The sequence below is a fragment of the Nicotiana tomentosiformis genome, chromosome 1 (genome assembly GCF_000390325.3).
Source record: "Nicotiana tomentosiformis chromosome 1, ASM39032v3, whole genome shotgun sequence".
NCBI classification, from domain to species: domain Eukaryota; kingdom Viridiplantae; phylum Streptophyta; class Magnoliopsida; order Solanales; family Solanaceae; genus Nicotiana; species Nicotiana tomentosiformis.
In genome coordinates, this window is record NC_090812.1 from 48,506,563 (window position 1) to 48,532,161 (window position 25,599).

A 25,599-nucleotide genomic window follows, 5' to 3' on the forward strand; every position below is an offset into this window, starting at 1 on the left:
TAATTTGGTAACTTTGTCTCTCCTTTTATTATATAGAAGATAGATAGATATAAATTTTGGATAGAAAAGCTACTTGACATGGTAAACTTGCATTCGCTTATTTATCAAACTGACTGTACTGGCTTGCTCTTTAAAACCATTTTCATTATCCTACTTACTCCTCAAACAAAAAGCGGACTATGAAGAGCCAAAACAACAAAAACAAAATTGTTCCCGAAGTGGAATATGCACACTTACGGACTATAATTTGTCTATTGGTAAAAGATCATTTTTTTATGCTTCAAATTTTGGTGTTCTAGAAAAATTGAGGCAACATCTACAAAAGATCATTGTTGTTCTTATGCTTCAAAAGTTGGTATTCTAGAATCCATAATAGCTATGCTTGCAGATGTGCAGTGCAAAGTACAAAAGGTGAAACTCCCACGTATTTGTTAGTCCGTCTTCTTCTCAGGTTCATCAATGGCAGCGAGTCTTTCAACTAGGGGAGGGTGAGAGTAATGATAGGCTGAATACCAAGGATCTGTGTTCATAGCTGACAAGTTTTCTTCCTGGAAAACACCAGACAAATGGTTATACACATCTAGTACCATGCAAAGTAGTAGAAAAAAATATGCAAGAGGACAACACATGCACATTCTAATAATCAAATTCTATTAAAGAGATGCTCGTGAAAGAAGACACAGTTAACCTGCAGTTTCACAAGACCAGCTCGAAGAGGTGCAGCATAACCCAACTTCTTTGCAAATGCATCAGCCTAGAAAAAGAAAACAAGATTAAGTTTAAGTAAATGCGTTTTAGCGTTGGGGGTGGGGGTAAAGATTCAAAATTTAAGACAGTTTAAAAAAATCTGAAAAGCAAAATATACCTGGAACTCAAAGGTGCGGCTTACAAGATTAAGGCCAAAGCTTACTAGGTGCTGGAGAGGTATCACAGTGTGCTGCATCAATAAAGTTTATATTGAATAAATTAGAAAAAATAATATTTGATTTTAACTAAAAATAATAATCTTTGTGTTCTTGCAGTTTTTCAGACAACAGTACAACACAGTAGTGAAGTTCAACCTGGTTGCCTACACAAAATTATTGACCGTCACAAAGTAAAACAACGTGATGACACAATGCTGATTAATTACTCACACGGCACCCAAATCAATCACTACTGTATATAGCACCTTTGTCACAGACTCGCAAGTTATGTCACACAACTTGACTTTATAAGTGAGAAGACCGTTTCAAATTTAACGTCTTGGTTTAATTTTTAATGAAATTAAATTGTGAGTTCAAGAAAATGAATTGTTTACTTATATAAGCAAAAGAAGTGGTTCAGAAATGGAGTACTTGGTTTGTCCTTTTATAATAAAACAGAGAAAAATTGCATTGAGAAAAGTAAATGCAGGTCTCATTGGTTTATGCCATAGGTTTCCAAGGTTCCCTCTTTATAAAAGTGGCCATTATTTTCGATCTGTGCTAGAAAAGGAAAATGGAGATTCAATTCAGAAAGAGGAGTAAAAAGCTGTCATCTCTTTCTAACTTTTGAAGGAGCACTTGATCTCAATTAATAATATATTAATGTTTGATCCTAAAATTGGTAATTGGGACCCAAAAGATGCACTTGAATGGGATTGCACATTTCAAAATTAAGTTTTCATATTTAACCCTCCTAGCAGCCAAACCTCCTGACCAGATTTCTAGTATAACCTGGAAAATGATGAGTCCAATAAGGACTGGTTGTGTATCAAACCCAAAACTCTGAAACAAATCCTTAGAATTCCTAACAAGAGTGTATTTAACCCTCCTAGCAGCCAAACCTCCTGACCAGATTTCTAGTATTACCTGGAAAATGATGAGTCCAATAAGGACTGGTTGTGTGTCAAACCCAAAACTCTGAAACAAATCCTTAGAATTCCTAACAAGAGTGTATCCTCCAAACTGCAACAATGTGAGAATCTGCAGGGAAAAAATACTAGAGTCAGAAAAAGATAAACATGAATATAAAGTTGGACTGAAAAAAATAACAACACTATATGCATGCATGCACCACATGGATAAGTGTGTATGTGAGCACAAGGCATTGCACCAATCAAGTAAAGAAGAACGAAGCGAGATCTAAATGTCATGCCCCAAAGTCAGACAAATCATGCACCTGAAATAAAACAAATGCAGCCTGTCCAATTGAATGCTATCAAGGAAAGTTAATACATTTTGCCAGCATTTTAATTCTAGAAGATTACAATGGTGATGTCCATAAACAATAACTTCAGTAGCAATTTACAACTTTGATTCCAAAAAGATACACTTTGTATTGTTTGGCAGTTGGAGAATATTGGGCCTTATAGAAAATATGGCTCTAAGTTATCCCAATCCGAAATTGAGAAGGGAAAGAAACAGTTGTTGACAATGATGACTCTAAGCATTACTGACGACAGTATTCTTGTCACCCTTTAAGATTTGTTTCACTGAGGCCCTTTTCTGCACTGCTTCAAGCGGCCACTTAAGAAGCTCGTATTTTGTACAAAATCACCAGTTAGAAAGGGAGCAAATGAAACTCAGAAAAAATAGAAAGCTTTGAGCAATCAAATTATTCACCAAGAATATTGCTTGACATGCTATGGAAGTTGTCAACAACGACAACAAACCCAATATATTCCCACACGTGGGATCTGGGGAGGGTGGTGTGTACGCAGACCTTATCCCCCACCTTGTGCCCCTATGTTATATCTAAGTTGACGTGTTATCACCCTTTCCTAAAGTTCCAATATATGACTCATAGGTTTAATCTCATGATAGTTCGCACATTTTTTTTTTTTGAGAAGGTAACAAGTTTTATAAATTAAGTAGAAAAACCTTTAGCATGAAGATTATGCTAAAGGTTAAAGATAGTTACAACTTACAAGACCCCAAAAAAGAGCAAAACGCAAACCAAGACTTGTGGTAGTTACAAAGACCCAATAATATCTACTATAGACTCTACATCCTCTGCCAGAGCTTCTTTACACCAAAAGTGAAACAAAAATATACAATTCGTCTTGATTTTTTGTTCAGTGTTAGCTCTATCTTCAAAGCACCTTGAATTTCTCTCCAACCATATTGACAACCAAATAAATGCTGGGATCAACCTCCGCCATTGCTTTTGCTTCAGTAGAATACCTGGGTCATTCCAGCAAGCTAACATTTCTGCAATTGTCCTAGGTATTGCCCATTTCGCACCTTTCTTACTCATTAGAAGATACAACAGCCTGCTAGTTACTTTGCAATGTAAAAAGATGTGACTGTTTGTTTCAATCTCTTTTCCACACAAGAAACATTTGGAACACATAAGCATTCCTCTCCTCATCATGAGTTAGGACAGCCTCTTTGACGACAAGCCAACAAAAGCAAGCCACTTTAAAAGGGATTTTCACCTTACAGATGTGCTTCCAGTGCCATGTCCCATTGTTCATGTGACCAGAGCTATTCAAGATTCCATATGCTGACATTACAGTATATACTCCTCCACCGTTTCTTTCCCATATAAGTTTGTCCTCCTCTTCTGTGATGCCCTTAAAACCATCCAACAATGTGTAGAATTCAATCACTCTGGTAACCTCCCAGTCATTGAGGAACCTTCTGAACGTAGCATTCCACCCCTGCATACTCCGTACCTCAGCCACAGTAGCTTGGGGTTGCTGCACTATAGTGAACAAATCTGGAAAAGCCTCTTTAAGAGGTCCATTTCCAATCCAACCATCATTCCAGAAAGAAGTTTTATTGCCATTCCCCACTTTGATACTGACATTGCTGATAAATCCTGGCCATAAATTTCTAATTGACTTCCATACACATGCACCATAGGATCCAGAAGCTCCTGCTGTACACCACCTCCCATCTGCCCCATATTTTTCATAGATAACCTTCCTCCATAAAGCTTGATCCTCCAGAGAAAATCTCCATAGCCACTTCATAAGTAAACTCTTGTTATGTTGGCTCAAATTTCTGATTCTCAAATCTCCATCCCTCTTGCTTTTAAGCAAAGTGCTCAATTTTACCAAATTGTAGGCCTTCTTCGCCCAATTTAAATATCTCTTTTGTTCTTATATATCGGACTCAGGTGCTCGTTCTTCAATATTTACTGTGGTATCTTCCTATTTTTCAAAAACATGTAATCACCTAAGGATGCAAATGCATAAAGATGTTCTTTCCCTAGGTAGGAAATGTCTTATGGTTATTATCAAAAGATAAGCAAACATGTTTGAAATATAAAATACATCATAAGAACTGAAGATGTGCCAAAAGGACCCCAACTAATTTAGAAACTGATGACCCTGAGTACTTCACTGATCAAACCACATAAAATCTAAAAATAAAATTTTCTTTTATCGTAATCAGTATCCAATAACTATTAGAGTAATTTCAACTCCATATGCAACTTCTTTTTGCTGCTTAATGCTATACCACATTCATGAATCGTTACAGCAAAAACCGAAATTTAAACCAGCCAACAATTACCATTCACTATAACCAGGTGAAAGCCAACCAACAGACAAAATGATAAATTATTTATGAAATAGAGCAGACAAAATGATAAATAGGCAGGTGCATGCAGCTGGTAAACAAGAATATACTTGATCTAACAATTTCCCTTTTTTTAAATGATCCTGGTGTCCGAGTCAGCTTATGTGCACCTCGACTATTCAACTGCTCGACTATTCAACTGGGTGGGTGCCTGCTTATAACTCTGTCCACAAGGCTTATGCAAATGGGAAGAAATCACCTACTAATTTTTGCCTATGCTAGGATTTTGAACCTAAGACACCTCATGGTTCACCTCCCACTTTATTGACCACTAGGCCAACATCATTGGGTGGCTTGATCTAAAAATTTCCTTGCACACATTTCTGTGACAAGGTGGGTGTGCTCTAAGTTTTTGACACATTTCTTTACAATGGCAATAATATTTATGTCGTTTAGGATTCACCTGTTTCAAGAACTCCATCAAAGTTTAGCATTATTTTCTTCCATAAAAGCATCTCTTTTATTTTTAACTTTTTGATATAATCTTCTGCGACAAAAATCAAAGATGTAAAACAGACTAACCCCTAGAATCTATGTGCCAACACAAAGTAAATCACATAAAAATGGATGAAGCAAATATATGCTTAACCTAGGGAAAAAACAAAAAACATAATTGATTAGAGGGAGAGCTATCGAGAAAAAAAAGAACTGATTTGAGTGAGAAGTCTTTAACTTCAGTACAGCAGCAACCTCATTAACCTTCTTGGCCAGCTAATCCCTCCTGCTTCCTTCCCCCCTCCCCTCAAATAAATTATAAAACAATAACAGACTTGAAATATGAATGAGACTGAAGGCATGGGCTTCAGGAATTAATTGGCTTACCTGGACCGCAATGAAGGAGTACATTGTGTGATTAAGTTTCCAATGACCCAGTTCATGTGCAATAACAGCTACTATTTCCTCATCATTCTTGCACTACAGAGCACCAACAAGTGAAATTAACTCCCAAAATACAAACTACAAAGAAAACATTTTAAAGGATTTTAAAAGCCAAATATATAATAATAAAAGGAGAAGAAGAAATCATTCCGGGGTTTGGGGGGGTTTCAGAATTCTAGCTACACTGATACCACACATAAGAAGTGATGATGTCATATGATTTCATGCAGTAAAGACAGCTTTCTCACATCCAATCAGTTCAAAGAAACAGGAATATCATATTTTAATTGGTAAGAAAGTAAATGAAGAGCCTGAACATATAATGAGAAAATGGACCTATATAGTCATTCCTCAAGATATTACTCCATCTTAAGCTGGCTACAGCTCTCAAATACGGTAAATTAGCCTCTATCTCCTCGAGGACATTCAACACTTGAGCAACCAAATGGCAGAAATTGTTTTCAATGAACTAGCAGTCATTAGAATACTGTCCACTCAAAGAAACATAGAATTGGTTTAACAAAAATGATCACAGTAAACAAATTTTACCATCTTCAATTTTCACAGTATCACGGCATAGACTCCTGCATCACACAGACATTCCCTCCATTTCAGTTTTGGTGTCTTAGTTTGACGGGGCACAAAATTTTCCATGTAAAGAAGACTTTTGCAGCTTGTGGTCTCAAACTAAAAGTGTGTAAAACACACTGAAAAATACCCTTCGAATGTTGTGGTCTTAAACATGCAATATCATACCTATAAGGGAGTATCATTAAGGGTAAAATGGGAATGTTGGAATTAAAACCCTTTTTATCAGGTAAAGTGAAACTTCATTTACTAAGCAGAAAAGTTGTTAGCTCCCGTACATTCTTTTGACTCCTATCTAAACTCAAAGAGCTTACAAAATCCAAAAATAAGAGGGGATTATTTACATTATAGTGATTACAGCAAGCAAAAAGATTGAGTAAACATAGACTTTAAAACATGAATTGGAGTTACTTGGAACTAAAACTTGCTAAATACAGAAATGTGACATTCTTTATGATACAAACTAAAAGGGAAAGTAAAGATACATAAATTGAAACGGAGGGAATATCTGTTATGGTGACCCTTCTTCGAAGAAGCCAACAGAGTTACAGTTCTACTGTTATGCAATAGTAAAATGGTAGAATCTGCATGTAAACTCATAACCCGTACATTTGCTATTTTACTTCTTGTCAAGATCATGTTAGAACGACCTTTTTACCAACAAAACAGTTTCGAGGAATCATTAAATGTTCACAACTTCATCAACTAATGGCAATGAACAGAAGACCAGGGGAAAAACAAGATAATGAACACTTAAACCACTTAAACAAGATAGGCACCACACCTGCTGGATGAGTGTATCATAGAGGACAATGCGCTTGTTCTTGAAGAACCCATACATGTATGCCTAGCAAAATTTGCAGACACAAGATCAGCCCATGAATTAAGAGAGGAGATAATAGAGAAATAGATAACTAGGTATACGGGAGAGAAGACAGAAATAAGTAACTAGGGGTAAACATCAGGATAATATTATACCCTCTGTGACCATTAATATTTCACCGTGTCACACGACATAATTCCAACAAATGACTGAGCAAAGAGATTCCCAATGCAAATTTCATATCCCTTTCCACCAGAAGCTACAATATGGTAGATCTAATACAATAAAATGGCTCAGCTTTTTATACGGAGTAAGAATTAGTTGGCTATGACTACTGGAACCGGAAGCCATGACTGCTTCTTTAAATCTACAAAACATGCACCAGGGAAGTGTAGACACACTTTTACACGCACCTCTGTAAGAACACTATCCAGCAACACATCCGATAACGTAATGTGGTTATTGTAGAAGGGATAAGGACCATAAAGCTATCACGTATACGATTATCGTATCCATTGAACTTTATAATGAAACCAAAGTAAGTATCAGAAAACTATATTAGACTCCAACAGCAAACGCAAAACTGAAAGCAAAATAACTTCAAAAGGCAACAGATGGTAAAAATTCTTCATATGTATTTTTATTTTCCCAGAAGCACACATGACTTGCAACCAATTCACTCAACTTAGTTTTATCAATAGTTTCTCTGTAGGACATATAATTGTATTATACCATTACATTCACCATATATAAATGCAGGAACAATAAAGACTTGATCAACCATTGTTTATGACTCACGCGCACTATATGAAATTGAATACAATTTTCAAGCTGAAAGATAACCAACTACCAATGACTAGACAGATTTGACGCACAGCCCCGTACTCTGATAGAGAAGATAACACTAAATCCCCTCCAAGCTCTTATCACTGTAGCAAAAAATTAAGGGAAAAAAGAAAAGCAGACAGAATTTGTTTTATGTATTTGTTCTGAACGTAGAATAAAGTTCTGAAAGGAATATTAGAGCTAGAGCTCATAGACACTTTCATATATTTAGAAATCTTCTTGTTTTTGGTGGGGGTAAGAGAAGCTGAAATCTTCTTGTTATCAATTACACTCTGAGAGAATATATATTTATTCTTTTATCCTCAATTGTTGTGAAAAATATTCTTGCCCCACCCTCAAAAAGAATTGGCTCCACCCTTCAGTAAGTAGGCAGATGACACATAAAAAGCAATAGTATCACATGCCCATTTGTCACTCAGCACAAGTGTGAATACTCCATCGTCCAATTAAAACCAAGAGATCCAACAGGATGTCTCAAACTAAGTCCATAATGAAAAAACGAAGAGAGACCTCTCCAAGTTAGTTTTACATCCTTAGCTCTTTATCATGTTGATTTGTTCAACGAGTAAGCGGAACACCTTACTCTACCTTTTGCAAACCATAGAGCAAACAAAACACACACGTCATCTCCAAAATGTATGAGAAGATTTGAAAGGTAATCAATTATGAAAGAAAAATAAAGCAAATAAGAGATCGGGGGTATACTGCAAATCTGCTTCAGTTGAAGCTAAAATATTGAAGCAATTAAGCAAAGCCAGAATTCAGAGAGGAACTCTAACAACCATCCGAACTCTGATTGCTTGTTCCGACAAAAAGCTATCATAGACTACCGAGAGGATTAAAAAAAATTCAAGCTGGAAACCAAACAAAACTAACCTAATTTAAAGAGTCAAATATCATCTCAAAATCTACTAGCACAACTTGGACCACAAAATCTATGAAATTATAGAGCATAAAATGAATTTGCATGCAATGAGTAAAGTTTCATGTATAACCACTACACAAAGATCAGTATAATAATCACTCACATTGCTATGGCTTGACCGTGTGGACCCATCAACGACGAATAATTTCTTTAGGGGAAACTTGAGTGAGGACGCAAGATTCTCAATATTCAACCTAAGCTCTCCCTGTGGAAGCTACTCATGAAGAAAAAAAAACTAATCACCACAATAGAGCTGCAGGAAATCTGTTTTTGCTTTTCCTCTTCTTGAGGGGAAAAGGGTGTTGATGTACTACTTACCGGAGTGAACTTGTTGAAAAGTGGAGCAATTAGTACAGGGTAGATAGTCATCATAGCAAGAGATAAAATCAGCATAAACCCCCACAAGTAAATTGCCAAGTAAGGACCTCCTTTCTGCAAATCGAGAATAGATTTTCGCTGTTAGGGGAGTGCACAAAATGATATTTTGCAGAATGAACGAGAAAGAAGCATCCACACACCCCAATTAAAATTATGTGATGAAGATCCAAGAAAAAGTTGATGTCAAATGAGATGAACAAGTGAGCGGCTAAATCATGATAAAATCTTGAATTTACCATAACCCATGTGACAGTACCTGTACTATAACAATGATGGCAGCCACAATGGGAGGACCAATCACAATAGCTAAAGCAATTCCTTTTATCATGTCCCTAAAGAATAACCATACTGTTTGCTGCATCACAAAGACGATTCAAATTCCAAACAGACATGTTAGCCACCAAGGGAAGACAGATGCATAATGAAAGAAAGAATTACATTTATTCCATGATACCTTGTTGAAACCATGGCGGGTCTCAATCACAAAGGTTGAATACAATGAAAATGGCAAATCGGTGATCTGTAGAAGTATTTGAAGATTTAGTATTGGTACCAGATTATGAAGATTAGGACAGCTATAACTTTTTGAAGCAATCCAGAATACTTGAAGATGTCCTTGGACCAGGATATCACCACACTAAACACTAGCAAATTCAAAAGAGGAACCAACCAACAACAAATTCACCATGAGAAGTAGTCTTGTGCCAAATAGAAGTATTTCACAATAGTTTTCAAACTAAGAACTTAAATTATAAAAAGATGCATCGAACTCTGAAACACCAAAAACTAAAAACTACCTATTAAACTTGCTGGTCATTGCAAGGGCAAAGCATAAAATAAGATGCCGCATCACACACTAAGGGAACCAGGAACAAATGCACCATGTTTGACAAAATTCACCCTCTGAGTTCAACAAACAGGTCTACTTAAAGCATGATTCCTCGTCCAACACCACAATTAAAGAAGATAAAGATGATTAAATCAGATCTGAAGCTATCTTCAATCTAATAAGGAAAAGAATAGGAAAGACCAGGACTGCATATATGGTTTGTGGTTAATTTAGCCAATGTGAACCAGACTACATCGCTTGAGGCTGTACAGAGCACCCTTTAGGACATAAGGAAAGCGTTTATGCACAAAAAGATTTTCTCATCCCCGGAGAAACAACTATTCACCTAAACCTTTGGCAACAAATCCTAGAATTCATATATAGTTGGAGTAAAGTACCTTAGTAAATGAGCAAAAGACAAGTTCCCTGACAAGAACTGACACAAAATCATCAAATAAGGAAAAAAAGTTATTCCAAAATCAAACTCAGATTACAAGTCAACAACCTCCCCAGCTAACATTCACTTGACATAGGATCACACCATCACAGAGGCATTTTTCATTTACGTTTCACAGTTTAAAATTCGGATGCAAGCTGAGCTCACAATGACCAGCCTTAAGCAACCAAATCAAGTAGAAACACAATCCACTCCCAAGACAGGAGAGTATGAGCATTTGAAGTCATATTCACAAAGTGATAACTCCTCAAGTCCCTTTATAAGCAAAAAAAGGCAGCCCGGATCACGAATCATACCGTATTCACGTAAAGGGGTGCAAAAATTATTAAAATAAAAACCCTGGAGAGTGCTGAAACCAAAGGGATACTCGTATGCACCTGTGACCAAACCATTACTCCTGCTAAAAATGAAAGTGTGTGAAATATTTCATTCTCTGTGTTGAGACCAAGGTATAGTAAAGATTCTCCTGATATCTGCCAGAAAATAGAACACAAAGTCAATGACTTGCTAGAGTGGCAAGAGAGGACATTTTAAGAAAAAAGCTGAACCATTCACCTTCCAAAACCAGGGCAATATCCGGAAGTACAAGATGGAAGAGTCCATAAGTATGGTAACAAACTCGTGGATAAAATGGAAGTAACTGAAAAAAAAGGAGACAAAAAAGAATATCAAACAAAATAGAACAATTTGGATGGTATCACCTGAAGAAAAGAAAAAAGACAAAAGCAAGTGGGAGATAAACCTTTTGTCTAGACTATACGCACGGGACTTCTTAAATTTTTCCTGGCTGATAACTCCTACCAAAGTTTTCGGAAGTGTTGGCAATTTATGAGCAGCATGCTGTCGTACATCAAGGTATGTCTCAAATATGTACATTAATATCATGAAACCTGAAATTCAACAGCAAAATTAGAGCCAAAAGCACAATAAGAAGGGAGGTTAATACAACACCCTAGAAAAGACGGCAATGAATAAAATCAAGGAGGCAAGTCCAAGATAAAATCTGAAGCAAACAGCAAGCCAACTACCGAGAGAAACAAGGAACAAACCAAATTATACAGAGGTGAAAAGCATTAACACACAAAACACGTCTCAAAGTGAACCAAAGCAGACCTTTTACAATCATTCAAGGATGACACAACATCCCTAAAGTCTAAAGGCAAACAATGCTAGTTGGAGGAAATTCCATCATTTCATCTCCTTGCATCATCATTTTAACAATGTTGTCTACTGGCTAGTTGAACTATATATCAGCCCAAATTAAGAGTGAAAATAATAGAGGAGACCACCAAATCATACATCAGATGACAACAAAAATTCCATAGATTAACAGAAAGGATATTTTCAGTTTTTTCTTGCCTGTCCCAGTCCATAAACTATACACAAATTGTGGATATTGTGTATGATAGTATGAGTGCATCCCCCACCGACATTAGCAGTCCTTACTTATCAACTGAATGATGTCAAAAGCTAAGAAATCATCGCTTAAGGTATTATGTGAAAAACATACTGCATTAGCAGTCAATGCTCAAACAAAATGGGAAAAAAAACAATTAACTCATGGAGGGAGAATCCATTTTTTTAAAAAACTCATGGAGGGAGAGTCAAGGTGTCAGTCAATTTGAGCATATTTTCTGCACCTACAGAACCATTCAACAGTCGACATCCATTGGTTTCACATTTAAGAACACAAAAGAAGAAAAAATGGGGCCCAGATAGAATTGAGATGTAATGAATCTCTTCATAAACTGTAATGGGCATGGCACTGCAAATTATTGAAGTCCAACAGTGAATGATAATAGTGTTACAGCAATTATTCTGTATAACACAAATGCTTAACCAAGAATCATATTTTTCGAATAACTTATGAAGTTGCCAGAAAAAATTAAAGCACGCAGAATAAAAGGCATTTACAGCATGCTCCTCCAATAAAATCCCTCCAAATACCAATAACACATTACCCCTTTTGGTAAGGCAATGCAAAAATATTATTAATGGGCATCCAACCAAGCTTCATATGGATTTTACTTTTTTTGTCCACTCACGAAGAAAGTTGCCAGAACAAATTAAAATACACAGAATGAAAGGCATTTCCAACGTGATCCTGCAATTAAAGCCCTCCAAATGCCAATAACGCATCACTCCTTTTCTAACAGGGTAGTGTAAATGTTACAATGAGCAGCCAGTTGATGCAGAGTAAGTACAAAAATGTTCCTATATAGAACTTACAGGACCAACAAAATCCAAAAACTCATTATACGATATACACTACACAGTTTGCTCCAGCAAAAACGATTTACCAGACACTGACTTCAATGAAAAGTAGGGTAAACTTCTCCTTCAAAGCATCTATAGTTCCTTGCCTTCTATATAGTCCATATAAACAAAAATGCACCACTCCTTGAGGTGACAACAATGAGAGAGGTCCTTAATTTAGGCACGGTGGGAGGGAGAGCAAAGGAGGAGGAGCTAGGCATTCAAGCACTTAGACATGAACTTCACTAATTGGAAAATCTAAAGGTCCTCCAGTTCTATCACATTTCTTCCAGAAATCCAAAAGGCAGACACCAATGGATCTATTAGTCTTATCCTTTTGGTTGATTACAACAACAAGAAAAAGGACCTAACAGTTTGAAGCTTATCAGCACGCGAAGACGCACATAAAATAAAGCAGCACAATAAAAGGTATTACAGCGAGAAACTAAAGAACAGTAACATGTGTAACCTCAAATAGGGTTTAACCACATCAGAGGAAGCATCTTGCACAAAGTTTGAAATGAATACAAAACAATAGCTTCAGTTACCTCAGTAACAACACTGAGGGCCAGCGCATCAATACATGTTTTTATTAAAATTTTGAAACTATCATGATCAAGCCTTACAAATCCAGAACCAAAAACATGCCTAACAAGCATCTAAAGTGTAAGTAGATTAAAAATATACGAAAAAGATTGTAATGGGAAGTTCCAATTGAAATCATGGATTTCTAAACGATTTCAACACAGCCTCATTCAGGTATTGAAGACTTCTTTTTATATCAGATAAGGTACTGTTGATGAACAAAAAGAATTAAGAAAGTGCTACAGTTGTTTACAGGTTGTGCAGGAGACTAAGCATATCTAACAGAGCATTTACATCATATTACAATAGACTGCATGCACCAAAAAGACAGCAAAAGTATAGACCTATGATGTTTAAGGCTAAGTACATTTCCCTTTTTGCCTTCAAAAATTCTATGATTCCTTTCTAACCAAACTGTCCACCAAATGGCAGCAAGGAACAACATGATCTTCTCGTTCCTGTTCAGACCTTTTCTGTGCCAACCTAGCATTAGAAGTGGTTGATGGCATTGTCCAATGGATCCCCGAAACTCTGAAGAAAGAAGGCTAAGAAACTTTCACAGCCTTTTAAAAGTTAGAACCATCATATTACGACCTCAGAATTATCAGTAGATAGGCTCTAGCTAGTGTTGTAAATAGCGAGCGCTACGTCGCTAATAGCGTGTGGCGACGCGAGGTAGTATCGCTATTTTGCTCTGTTGCGTTGCGAGTCAGAAAAGGCGCGCGCCTCTGCCTGTGTAGCAAGAGGCGCTGTGAAGCGACGCTATTTGAAAAAAAAGGAAGAAAAGGCAGCGACAGAGATTAAAATACAAAATTAGGGCTTGGGTTTTCACTTCTTCTCCTTCAGCGACCGTTTCTCCGCAACAGAAAAATTAGGGCTTGGGATTCATCGTCTTCCATCATCAGCCATCAGCACAGTAACCCAGGTATGTTACTTTCTTTTCTTTTCTTCTTATTCTCCTTTCTTCTTCTACTTTCTTTTTCTTCTATTTCAGCTGTCTTTTTCTTTTTTTCTTCGACAGTTCGACTTCGACCATTGCTGTCTTCTTCTTTTTTCTTTTTCTTCTTCTTTCTTCTTTCTTGTTACTTCAGTGGTCAGCTCTTTCTTCTTTCTTTCTTCAGTGATCAGCCTTTTTTCTTTTTCTTCTTCTTTCTTCGGTGATCAGCTCTTTCTTCTTTCTTTCTTCGGTGATCAGCTCTTCCTTTTTCTTGTCTTTTTTTTTTGTGTTCTGTTTTTCGACCAGCAGCAGAGGCAAAGGCTCTTTCTTCCCTTCCTCTTTCTTCTTCTCTTATATTTTTTTGGCTCTGTTTTTCGACCAGCAGCAGAGGCAGAGCAAAGGCAGTAGAGTCTCTTTTTAGGCTCTGTTTTTTCAGTTATAGACTTATAGTCTTATAGAGTAGAATTAATTGCATATTGACTTGATAATTTTTTTTTCTATAAAACAGCATTGAAATGGCGTCATCCGATAGTAATAAATGAAATGATATAGCTTGGAATTATGCTATACAAGGCTCATCAAGATCCGCAATTAAATGTGTGTTTTGTGAAAAAATATATCATGATAGAATAACTCGCCACAAGCAATATTTGATAGGTGGATTTAAAAATGTAGTACAATGTCCTCTTTGTCCGCCTGAGGTTAGGGAGGAAGTAAAAGCATTTGTTGGGAAGAAAAATGTGACAAGAACTCAAATGAATTATGAAGCATCGGTGAATCTAATTGAAGAAGATGTGAAACCTCCCCCCCCCCCCCCACCACCACCACAAAACTCAAAAGATATCTTCAAAAAGTTCTAGTGGGTCATCCACGGCACATACGGTGACAAAAGGTCCTCTCAATCTTTATTTCTCGGCAAAACAACAAGAAAAGGGAAAACGTTATTCTGGTTCAGGTTTAAAAGCCAAGAAGATTTTGAGGGATCGCGCCGTAAGTGCCTTTGCAGCATGGATGTACGATGCAGGGCTTCCTTTCAAATGTGTTAACTACAAAACTTTTGATAAATTCATTGAGGTCGTAGGACAATATGGCCCAGGAATGAAGCCTCCTAGCTATCATGAAGTTAGAGTAACTCATCTTAAAAAAAACGTGAAAAAGATAGACAATTATTGAGGAGCATAAAGTGGAATGGAACAAGTTTGGATGTTCCATTATGATGGATAAATGGACAGAACGGAACGGATAAATGATCATAAATGTGTTGGTGAACTCTCCAAGAGGGAGTGTTTTTCTTGAATCTTACGATGCTAGCAACTCTTCTACGGATGGAAGCAAAATGTACAGCTTGTTTAGAAAGACTATTGATAAAATTGGAAAGGAAAATATTGTACAAGTTGTTACCGATAATGCTAGTGAGAATGTTAGTGCGGATAAGATGATGGAAGCTATGTATCCACACATTTATTGGACTCTATGTGCTGCCCATTGTATCAACTTGATGTTTGGTGACATATTCAAGGAAAACCCATATGCTTCAGGTAACTTTAATATAGTTATCTTTAAAGCTTTAACTTTATTTATACTTATGTCCTATTAAGTATTAACTATAAAATTGTTATTGTTACTTTTACAGTTTTCACTAAGGCCATCAAGATATATTCTTACATCAGTCAGAGACTGTTGTTGTTGAATTTGATGAGGAAATTCACAAATGAAAGAAATTTGGTGAGACCGGCCAAGACTAGACTTGCAATGGCTTTCTTGACTTTGCATAGTTTTTACTTGCAAAAGAAAAACTTGAGAAAGCTAGTTCTTTCAAATGAATGGAAAGATAAGAGATATGCAAAGGAAGCTGCGGGGAAAGAAACTGTCAAAGTTCTTATTTCTCCATCATTCTGGAATGATATCGTTCGGGCTCTTAAAGTTGGTGGTCCTTTGATTAGGGTGTTTCGTATGGTGGATGGGGAGAGAAAACCACCAATGGGCTATCTTTATGAAGCTATGGATAGAGCCAAAGAGACCATTAAAGCGTCATTTAAGGGAGATGTTAGGAAATATAAGAAAGTTTTTGAGATTATTGATAGCAGGTGGTCGAATCAACTCCATCGACCTTTGCATGCAGCAGGCCATCTTCTGAACCGGGGATTATTTTACAAGAACACTAGAGATGACACTTTGGATTCAAAGGTGTGGGTTGGATACCATCAATGTCTTGAGAAGTTGGTCCCCGATTCAGCGATGGTAGATCAAATAGGAGAGGAGTTTGGTAGGTACTCACAACCAGATGGCCTATTTGGTTTACAGGCGGCCACAGTGTTATAAATAGCGCTCGCTACAGCACTAAAAGCGTGTAGCGAGGCGAGCGTGTGTCGCTACAGAGGGCCTGTTGCGTTGCGATTCAAAATAGCGGTCGCCTCTGCTTGTGTAGCGAGAGGCGACAGTGTGGCGAGAAGCGAGCGTAGCGTCACTATTTAAAAAAAAAAAAAAAGGCACTTAAGTCGCAATTAGGGCTTGGGTGAAATCACTTCTTACGAGCAGCGACCCTTCTTCTCCAGTTCTCCTTCAGCGACAAAATTAGGGCTTGGGTTCACATCTTCTTCTTCTTCCATCGTCAGCCATCAGCGACCCCTTCTTCACTAGGTATGTTTCTTTCTTTTCTTTTCTTCTTCTTCTCCTTTCTTCTTCTACTTTCTTCTTCTTCTGGTCAACCACCATTGCTGGTCTTTTTTTTTCTTTTTCTTCTTCTTTCTTCTTTCTTCTTTCTTCAGTGATCGCTGTTTTTCTTCTCTTTCAGCCCAGCTCTGTTTTTCTTTTTTCCATCATCTCTTTAAGCTCTATTTTTCTTATTCTTTCTTTCTTTCTTTGCTCTATTTCTTCCATCATCTCTTTCAGCTCTTATTTTTCAATTTGTTGCTCTGTTTTTCAAAATCGAGCAGAGGCAGTAGCTGTAATTTTTTTTGTTGCTCTGTTTTTCAAAATCGAGCAGAGGCAGTCAGGCAGTAGCTTCATTTTTTTTTTGTTGCTCTGTTTTTCAAAATCGAGCAGAGGCAGTAGCTTTATTTATTTGTTGCTCTGTTTTTTCAGGCAGTAGCTTTATTTATTTGTTGCTTGTTTTAGACTATTAGACTTTAGTTTATGAATCTACTATCAACTATGAGTCTATGACTATCTATTGAGTCTTTAATTTTTGAATGATATTTATTAATATATTATTTTATTTTTATTTTTTTGAAAAGGTAACATATTTGTATATTTATATAAAGACTTCACTAAAATTGTGAAGTCACCCATAATTACAATATAAGTGCCCATACAAAACTATACAAAAAAGGCTCTTTTCTGCCTTGTTCTCTTACAATGAGTCTAAGGCATCTAAAATGGATACACTATCCTCCAAAAGTTTTCCTTTACACCAGAAATAAAAAAGAGTTAAACATTTCATCTTTATCTTCTGAATGTTGTTGGATTTCTCTTCAAAGCATCTTTGGCTTCTCTCTTCCCAGACTGTCCACCATATACAAGCTGGGACAATTCTCCATTTCTCTTTTGTCTCTCGAAAGTGAGCCCTCTTTATTCCAGCTAGCTAGAATATCAAGGATTCTTCCCGGCATTGCCCATGGAATTCCCCTTAGACCGATAAAAATCCTACATATCTGTATAGTGAAGCTGCAATGCAAAAAGAGATGACTAATTGTCTCTGCCTTCTCACCACATAAGTAACACTTAAAGCACATCTGGAATCCTCTTCTTGTTAGGTTGTCATGTGTTAGGACTGCTTCTTTAGCTAATAGCCAAGTAAAACAAGCAACCTTGTATGGAACTTTAACTTTCCATATCATCTTCCATGGCCAGCATCCAATCTGATTGTTGGTTAGATTGTATTCCTTGTAGGCACTCTTTACTGAGTACTTCCCCTATTCATTCCCTTGCCATATGATAAGATCTTGGCTAGCACTGGTACCACTGAACTGTTCCAAGGTCCTATAGAATTCAATTACTCTATCGATCTCCCAATCATTTAGCATTCTTCTGAAGGTGAGGTCCCACCCCTGAGTTGTCCATACCTCTTCTATAGTTGCTTCTTTTTGTTGATTCAGATCATGGATGTCAGGGAATAGCTCCTTCAAGGTTTCTTGTCCTAGCGAATTGTCATACCATAGTGATATTTTGCTACCATCGCCCACTTTGAACTTTGACTTGTTGATCATTTTTGGCCGTAAGTTTCTGATTGATCTCCACAAACTGACTCCATATGGATTTCTCACTGGCTTGGATGTCCAGTTCCCTTCCTTTCCATATTTCTCCCTAATGACCTCTGACAACAAGGTTTGTTCTTCTGCTGCCAGTTTCCATAGCCACTTCATCATCAAACTTTGGTTTTGCACTCTCAGGTTCTTTATTCCCAATCCCCCTGCCTTTTTGCTGATTGTCAGATCATTCCATCTAACCAGATGGAACTTCTTCTTTTCACTATTACCTTCCCACAAGAAATTCCTTCTTAAAGCATCAATTCTCTTTACTACATAAGCTGGAATTGGGAACAGAGACATCATATATGTAGGTACAGCATCAAGGACTGAATTGATCAAAACCAGTCTACCCCTCATGGATAAGTATTGATTCTTCCAGTTTGCTAGTTTCTTCTCACATTTTTCCAGCACAGTATTTCATATACCTTTAGACTTGCTTTTTGCACCCAAAGGCATCCCTAAGTATACAGTAGGAAGTTCCCCTACTCTTCCCCCCAGAATGTTAGCCACACTTTGTATTTCCAGCACCTCATTAACAGGGTAGATGTAGCTTTTCTGCCAGTTAATGTGAAGACCAGAGATTGCTTCAAAAAGAATGAAAATCACCTTAAGTACCTTTACTTGTTCTCTTTTAGCTTCACAGAACACTAAAGTATCATCCGCATACTGTAGGTGTGATATTCTCTTGTGACTATCAGCCTTGCTACTCACTTTAAAGCCTTTTATCCAGTCCTTTGTTTGAGCTACCTTTAGCATGTCATTCAATCCTTCCATGGCAATAATGAACAGAAAAAGGGAGAGAGGATCCCCTTGTCTAAGCCCCCTTTGAGAAGGAAAGAAACCAGTTGGTGCTCCATTGATCAATATTGAGTAACTTACTGTAGAGATGCAGAATTTTATCCATCTGATCCACTTTTCTCCAAAGTCCATCCTTCCTAGTGTGTCAAGAAGGTATTTCCAATTCAAATGGTCATATGATTTCTCAATGTCCAGCTTACATAGTATCCCAGGCTCTTTAGTTGATTTCCTTGTGTCAATGCACTCATTAGCTATTAGGACTGCATCCATGATCTGTCTGCCTTTAATGAATGCCATCTGTTGGGAGTCCACCAGCTTGTTGATCACCTTTTTGAGTCTCTCAGTTAGTAACTTGGAGATGATTTTGTATATACTACCTATCAAGCTGATAGGCCTAAAGTCTCTTAACTCTTTGGCTCCCACCTTCTTAGGAATCAAAGCCACAAAAGTGGCATTTATACTCTTTTCAAAGACTCCTTGGCTGTGGAAATTCAGTACTGCTGCTACTACATCTTCCCTGACCACACTCCAACACTTGCTAAAAAAAACCATTGAAAAACCATCTGGTCCAGGTGCTTTGTCACCTGCACATGCCCTGACACTATCCCAGATTTCCTGTTCTCCAAAGGGGTTCTGCAGCATTGAATTGTCCTCTGGTGAAATCATTGGTTTATTCCTGCTTGATTCTGTTGGTCTCCACTCCTCTTCTTCAGTGTATAGGTTTTTGTAAAATCTGATTATCTCCCTTTTGATATCTTTCGGGCTCTGGAAGGTCTCTCCCTCTACAATCAATTGGTCTATGTGGTTATATCTCCTGTGGGCATTTGCTGTTCTATGAAAAAACTTGGTATTCCTATTTCCTTCTTTAAGTCACAGGGCTCTGGATCTCTGCCTCCATGCTATTTCCTCACGGTTAGCAATCTCTTCATGTTCCATGGCAATGATGCTTTTGTGAAGATTTCTTCCTCAGACAGGCCTCTTTGCTTTTGTACTTCCTCCATTTCTGCTAGTTGATTGAGGATACTTGTTTTCTGCCTAACTAGATTGCCTTCAATTGTTTTACTCCAATCTTTAAGCTTTGCTTTTAGTGCTTTTAGTTTATAGGCTAGAATGAAGTCTGGTCTTCCTTGACAGGTGAAAGATTTCCACCATTCCTCAATTCTGTCTATGAACCCTTCAGTTTGTAGCCACCAGTTCTCGAACTTGAAGTAAGCCTTAGTTGGTTCCCAGGAGCCTGACTGAAGCATTATTGGGGAATGGTCGGAGTTCACTCTCTGCACCAATTGTTGCTTTATGTTACTGAAGTTGTCATTCCAATCAGCTGAAAATAAGAATCTGTCCAGTCTAGTTGTTGCCACATGCCTATCTCCTTTCCTCCATGTATAATCCCCCTCTGCTAGTTGAATATCTACCAACTCCATGTCTTCAATGAAACTAGAGAAATTCATCATTGCCCTTGAAGTTCTGGAGCAATTTTTCTTTTCTGATGGATACCTCACCGTGTTGAAATCCCCACAAACTACCCAAGGCCCCTCAAAAAGACCTCTTACCCCTGCCAGTTCCCACCAGACTTCCTCCCTATTATATCTATCATTTGGAGCACACACCCCTGATAGATGCCATGAATACTCCTGAATCTTTCCTGAGGATTTGCAAGTGATAGTATGGGCTCCAATGTAACCCACCTCCCCCTCCCAAACTCTACCATCCCACATTATTATAATTCCCCCTCTGGTCCCACTAGCCTCTAACTGGGCAAATTTCACCCATCTGCTGTCCCACAACTCCTTCACTAACTCCCTGATATCCCCCGCTAACTTTGATTCTTGAAGGCATACAATCCCTGCTTTCCAACTAAGTAACAAGCTTTTAATCAGTCTCATTTTCCTAACTCTATTCAACCCCCTAACATTCCATGATAAGATGTTGACAATCATTAAAATTAATCAATGTGGATCCCTCCCCCCCCTACTTCTAGCCCCATTGCTTTTGAAATAACTGCCAATTTCCAAAGCTTTTAGCTCCTTTGCTCCCTTTTTCTTTGGTGTCTGTAGAACCTGTGATACTGCTTTCCCTTTGTTGGCCTGCCTTCTGCTGTCTATTTTTGTAAACAGCTCCAGTGCTTCTCGCTCACATCCACTGAAGTCCACCCCAAATTCCTTGCTCAATTTTATAATGTTCTGATGTACCCAAATTGATACTTCGAACTCCAAATCTTCATCTTCCTCTAAGACCTGCTGGTTGAGGGGTTCTGCTTCTTCAATTACCCATTCCATGGGCTTGTCAATTTCTGTTGCATGCATTTGCAGATTGTCATAGTTCTCTGAGTTTTCATCCTCATTGTCATTATCCGAAACAATTGTAATGGCTTTCTCCACTAGCTGTCTTTCTTGTTGCCTTCCTTCTTCTCCTTCCTCTTCCTTCTTTTCTTTCTCTTCTTCTTCTGTTTTCTCATCGTGGCTGGTATTTTGTTTCTAGGTTTCCTTCGCCAGAGAAGTGCTCTGTTTTTTGTTGAGATAGCCACTATGTAGCGCTGTTATTTCGTCTCTAATAGGATCTGATCTGTGGACCGGGTTGGGCTTGGAAAGTTTCTTTTCTTCAATAATTATTTGGGCCATAAAGTCTGGGCCCAAAGTGAAATTCTGCACAGACTTTTTAAAAGACTCACATGACCGGTCTTGTGCTAGGTCAGAACAGCCCACGTGCCCTTTTAATATTTTATAATCTCGAGCCCCACCCACTTTTATTAGGTTATCACTCTTTACCCGCTGGTTAAAGTCTCTTTCTTTTACCCACTGGTTGTTCCCATCATCTTCGTGTCTCCTCTCTGCTCTGGTTCTCACTGAAGCTTCAACCCAGATTTGGATTTCGAACAAGATACCTTCAGCCTCTATTTTCACTGTATTAGGAATCAAGGTTCCATCACCTCTCACTTTAATTCTTGCCCATTTTAGGTGGTTTTTGAGTTCTGTTGCCTCTTATTGTTATTGAGTTTTTAGTTATATGTATATAATATTTTATATTTCTATATAAATTGTCGCTTCACATCAAAAAGGTGAGCGCTTCGCTGCGCGCCTCTCGCCTCGGTGAAGCGGGCCCTCGTCGCTATTTGTCGCCGCACGCTATCCAAAACACTGGGCGGCCATTAGAGCCAGAGACATAAGGTCGCCGGGTAACTAACTTTAATATAGATATCCTTATAGCTTTAATTTAATTTATTTGATTTATACTTATTAAATTTTAAAATATTTTTCTATAATTGAATGGTGGATGCAATTTGGATATCAAACTTCAAACTTGCAAAAGTTTGCCATCAAAGTACTAAGCCTAACTTGTAGTGCATCTGGATGCGAGAGAAATTGGAGCGTACTTGAACATGTAAGAAGCACATTTATTATATTAATATATTCTATATTGTATTATTATTAGTATCTATTAATTAATCTAAACAATTTATGCGCAGATTCACTCCAAGAAAAGGAATAGGCTTGAGCTATCGCGTCTCAATAATCTAGTGTATATTAAATACAATAGAACATTGAGGCGACGTTATGAAGCTCGCGATACCATTGATCCAATTTTGTTGGATAACATTGACGAGGCAAATGAATGGTTAACTGGAGCCCCCCAGAATCATGAAGATGAAGAAGTGTATGTAGGAGATGATCTTGATTGGGGTATTGTTTCTATGGCGGCTGGAGTTGAGGAGAATATCTATGGTCTTAGAGAGAGTTCTTCAAGTTCAAATTACAAGGGAAAGGGAGTAGCAAGTTCAAGCCGGTCCCTAATTGATGAAGACTCCGAGGATGAAGAAGATGATAGCCAATATAATGCTAGCATTCACGAAGTTTTAGAATTTGAAAATCTTGAAGAAGAATAGATGTTGCTTGTTTTAGACTTTTAGACTTTAGTTTATGAATCTACTATGACAATCTATTGAGTTTTTAATTTTTGAATTGATATATTTATTAATATATTATAGTTATTGAGTTTTTAGTTTTATATATATATATATATATATATATATATATATATATATATATAATATTTTATGTTTTGTATAAATTGTCGCTTCACATCAAAAAGGCGAGCGCATCGCTGCGCGCCTCTCGCTTCAGTGAAGCGGGGCCTCGCTATCCAAAACACTGAAATTAAGGTAGAAGGTTAGGTAGCTGAGCGATGTCCTTATTTGTTACAGTAGCTTTAGTACATCACTTAGTGTCTTTCGTGTATTTTCGTATTCCTAGACTTCTGTTATTACTTGTTGTTGCCTTCGTTTCGGTTTTCTAATTGTAATAGGTTTTCTAATTGCACTACCTAATGTTAGTTTTGTGTTTTCACTTGGTTTTCTTATTGGTTTGCTTGTCATTGCCCCTTCCCTTTATCTTTTATGAGCCGAGGGTCTATCGGAAACAGCCTCTCTGCCTTCTTAAAGGTAGAGGTAAGGTCTGCGCGCACACTACTCTCCTCAGACTCCACTTGTGAGACTATACTGGGTTTTTTTTGTTGTTGTTGTAGGCTCTAGCTAAATTGAATTCTAGCTTAGTTTCTTAGCAAACTCTAACAAATCGCCAAATTTTTTATTTTTTTTACGAAGTAAGATTCAGCATTAAAGGCATCAAGAATATGCAAAGAGTACAAGAAAGAAGTTCAGTTTGCTTTTAATACAAAAAATCTAGGTCAGAGCTTGGAGCAAAACCAAAACCAAAAAACTGGCTTTTAAGCCATAGTGAGAGCTAATAAAATCTAACATGGAAATTACATCATTAACAAGGGCTAGATTACTCCAACTGAACAGATTCATCAAACACTTAGATTTCAGGGTGCAGTTGGGAGTTGAAATGCCATCAAAACATCTGTTATTTCTCTCTGTCCATATACATCAAAAAATACATGCTGGGATCATTTGCCAGATCTTCTTGATGGCCCTGTTAACTTTTCAAGAGTTCCAACTTTCCACTACTACCTTTATATTTCTGTGGAGTTGCCCAGCTAATCCAAAAACTGATAGGAATATATGCCATATATTTGCTGCCACTGGCATTGTAAGAAAAGATGATTTGCTGATTCTGAGCTTTGTTTGCACATGTAGCATCTATTCACCATCTGAAAGTTCCTTCTGCATAGATTATCTTGGGTCAAAATAGCATCTTTAATAGTTGTCCAAGCAAAACACATTACTTTTGTAGGGAGTTTTGATTTCCATATCAGCTTCCAAGGCCAATGCTCAATCACTTCATTAGCTGAACACAGTTTGTTATATCCTGACTTCACTGAATATATGCCTTTACTGGAGTTGCCCCACCTGAGGCTGTCTGGTACCTGTTGTGAAGCCTTCCAGTATACTATACAGGTCGAAGAGTTCACCAAGTTCTCAGTCATGTATGTTCCGCCTGAAGTGAATATATGTTTCCTGCTCTGTTCTGTGTTATTGTGGAGTTGGGTTCACTAACTATTTGGTAAAGGCTAGAGTGAGATGTTTTGAGGGGTACATTATGAAGGCATTTATCCTTCCAAAATTTTATAGTATTGTCATTCCTAATCTTGAAGGACACCTCTTGAAAGAATTCATTTTTCAGGTTGTTGATATGCTTCCAGGGACCGACTCCATGTGGTGCTCTACTCTGCTTGGTTCTCCAATGATCTTGTTTACCATATTTAGCATTAACTACCTCCTTCCATAAGCATGTCGTTCTCTGACCATACCTCCACCACCACTTCATAAGCAGACTTTTGTTGTGTTTATCTAAATCTCTTATGCCCAAACCACCTTGCTTCTTTGGCATGATTACTTTGGACCACTTCACCAGATGAAATTTGTGCCCTTCACAGTTGCCTTCCCACAAGAATGATCTCCTTATCTTATCTAGTTGCTTTTGTATCTTAATTGGCATAGGGAAGAGTGACATAATGTATGTTGGGAGATTATCCAAAACACTATTAATTAGTGTCAGCCTCCACCCATAGACAGATATTGCATTTGCCATGTAGCCAGCCTTTTCTCCACATTCTCAATAACTCCAAACTTCAGCAACTTTGTAATTAGCTCCCAGCGGAAGACCTAAGTATGTTATTGGAAAGGAGCCAATGTCATAGCCCATAATATCAGCCAATTCTTCCAAATTTTCCACCAAATTAACAGGATAGATCATACTCTCCAGCATATTTATGTGCAGCCCTGAGATAGCCTCAAAGAGGAGAAGTGTCAGGTTTAGATATTGCACCTGCTTTTTGTCTGCCCCACAGAAAATTAATGTGTCATCAGCATATAGCAAGTGTGACACTGTGACTGAGTTAGCTACACTGTTGCCCACTCTAAACCCTTCAATCCACTGCATTTGCTTGGCTTTGTCCAACATTTTACTCAAACCTTCCATGGCTAAGATGAAAAGAAAAGGAGAGAGTGGATCTCTTTGTCTTATCCCTTTCTGTGGAGAGAAAAATCCAACTGGAGTCCTGTTCACTAATATAGAGTATTTAACTGTAGTGAGACTGAAT

The 25,599-nt window shown here is 37.6% G+C and overlaps 1 protein-coding gene across 2 annotated transcripts in view; it reads right to left on the bottom strand.

Moving 5' to 3' along the window:
- Positions 1-207: 207 nt before the first annotated feature.
- LOC104108131 (CAAX prenyl protease 1 homolog) overlaps positions 208-25,599 on the bottom strand; it is a 31,088-nt gene continuing 5,696 nt past the window's right edge. Inside the window, exons 2-15 of one of the 2 annotated variants that reach the window (XM_070182210.1) lie at positions 11,018-11,165; positions 10,831-10,915; positions 10,653-10,748; positions 9,444-9,509; positions 9,246-9,344; positions 8,930-9,043; positions 8,715-8,825; positions 6,802-6,864; positions 5,373-5,465; positions 1,833-1,946; positions 866-937; positions 689-754; positions 397-548; positions 208-331 (exon numbers count right to left, since the gene is read on the bottom strand). In XM_070182210.1, coding sequence (XP_070038311.1) covers positions 432-548; positions 689-754; positions 866-937; positions 1,833-1,946; positions 5,373-5,465; positions 6,802-6,864; positions 8,715-8,825; positions 8,930-9,043; positions 9,246-9,344; positions 9,444-9,509; positions 10,653-10,748; positions 10,831-10,915; positions 11,018-11,165 — 1,244 coding nt within the window. In that variant the 3' untranslated portion in view covers positions 208-331; positions 397-431. Of the gene's footprint in view, positions 549-688; positions 755-865; positions 938-1,832; positions 1,947-5,372; positions 5,466-6,801; positions 6,865-8,714; positions 8,826-8,929; positions 9,044-9,245; positions 9,345-9,443; positions 9,510-10,652; positions 10,749-10,830; positions 10,916-11,017; positions 11,166-25,599 lie in introns of both variants that reach the window. The other variant, XM_009617115.4, reaches the window with a different exon arrangement.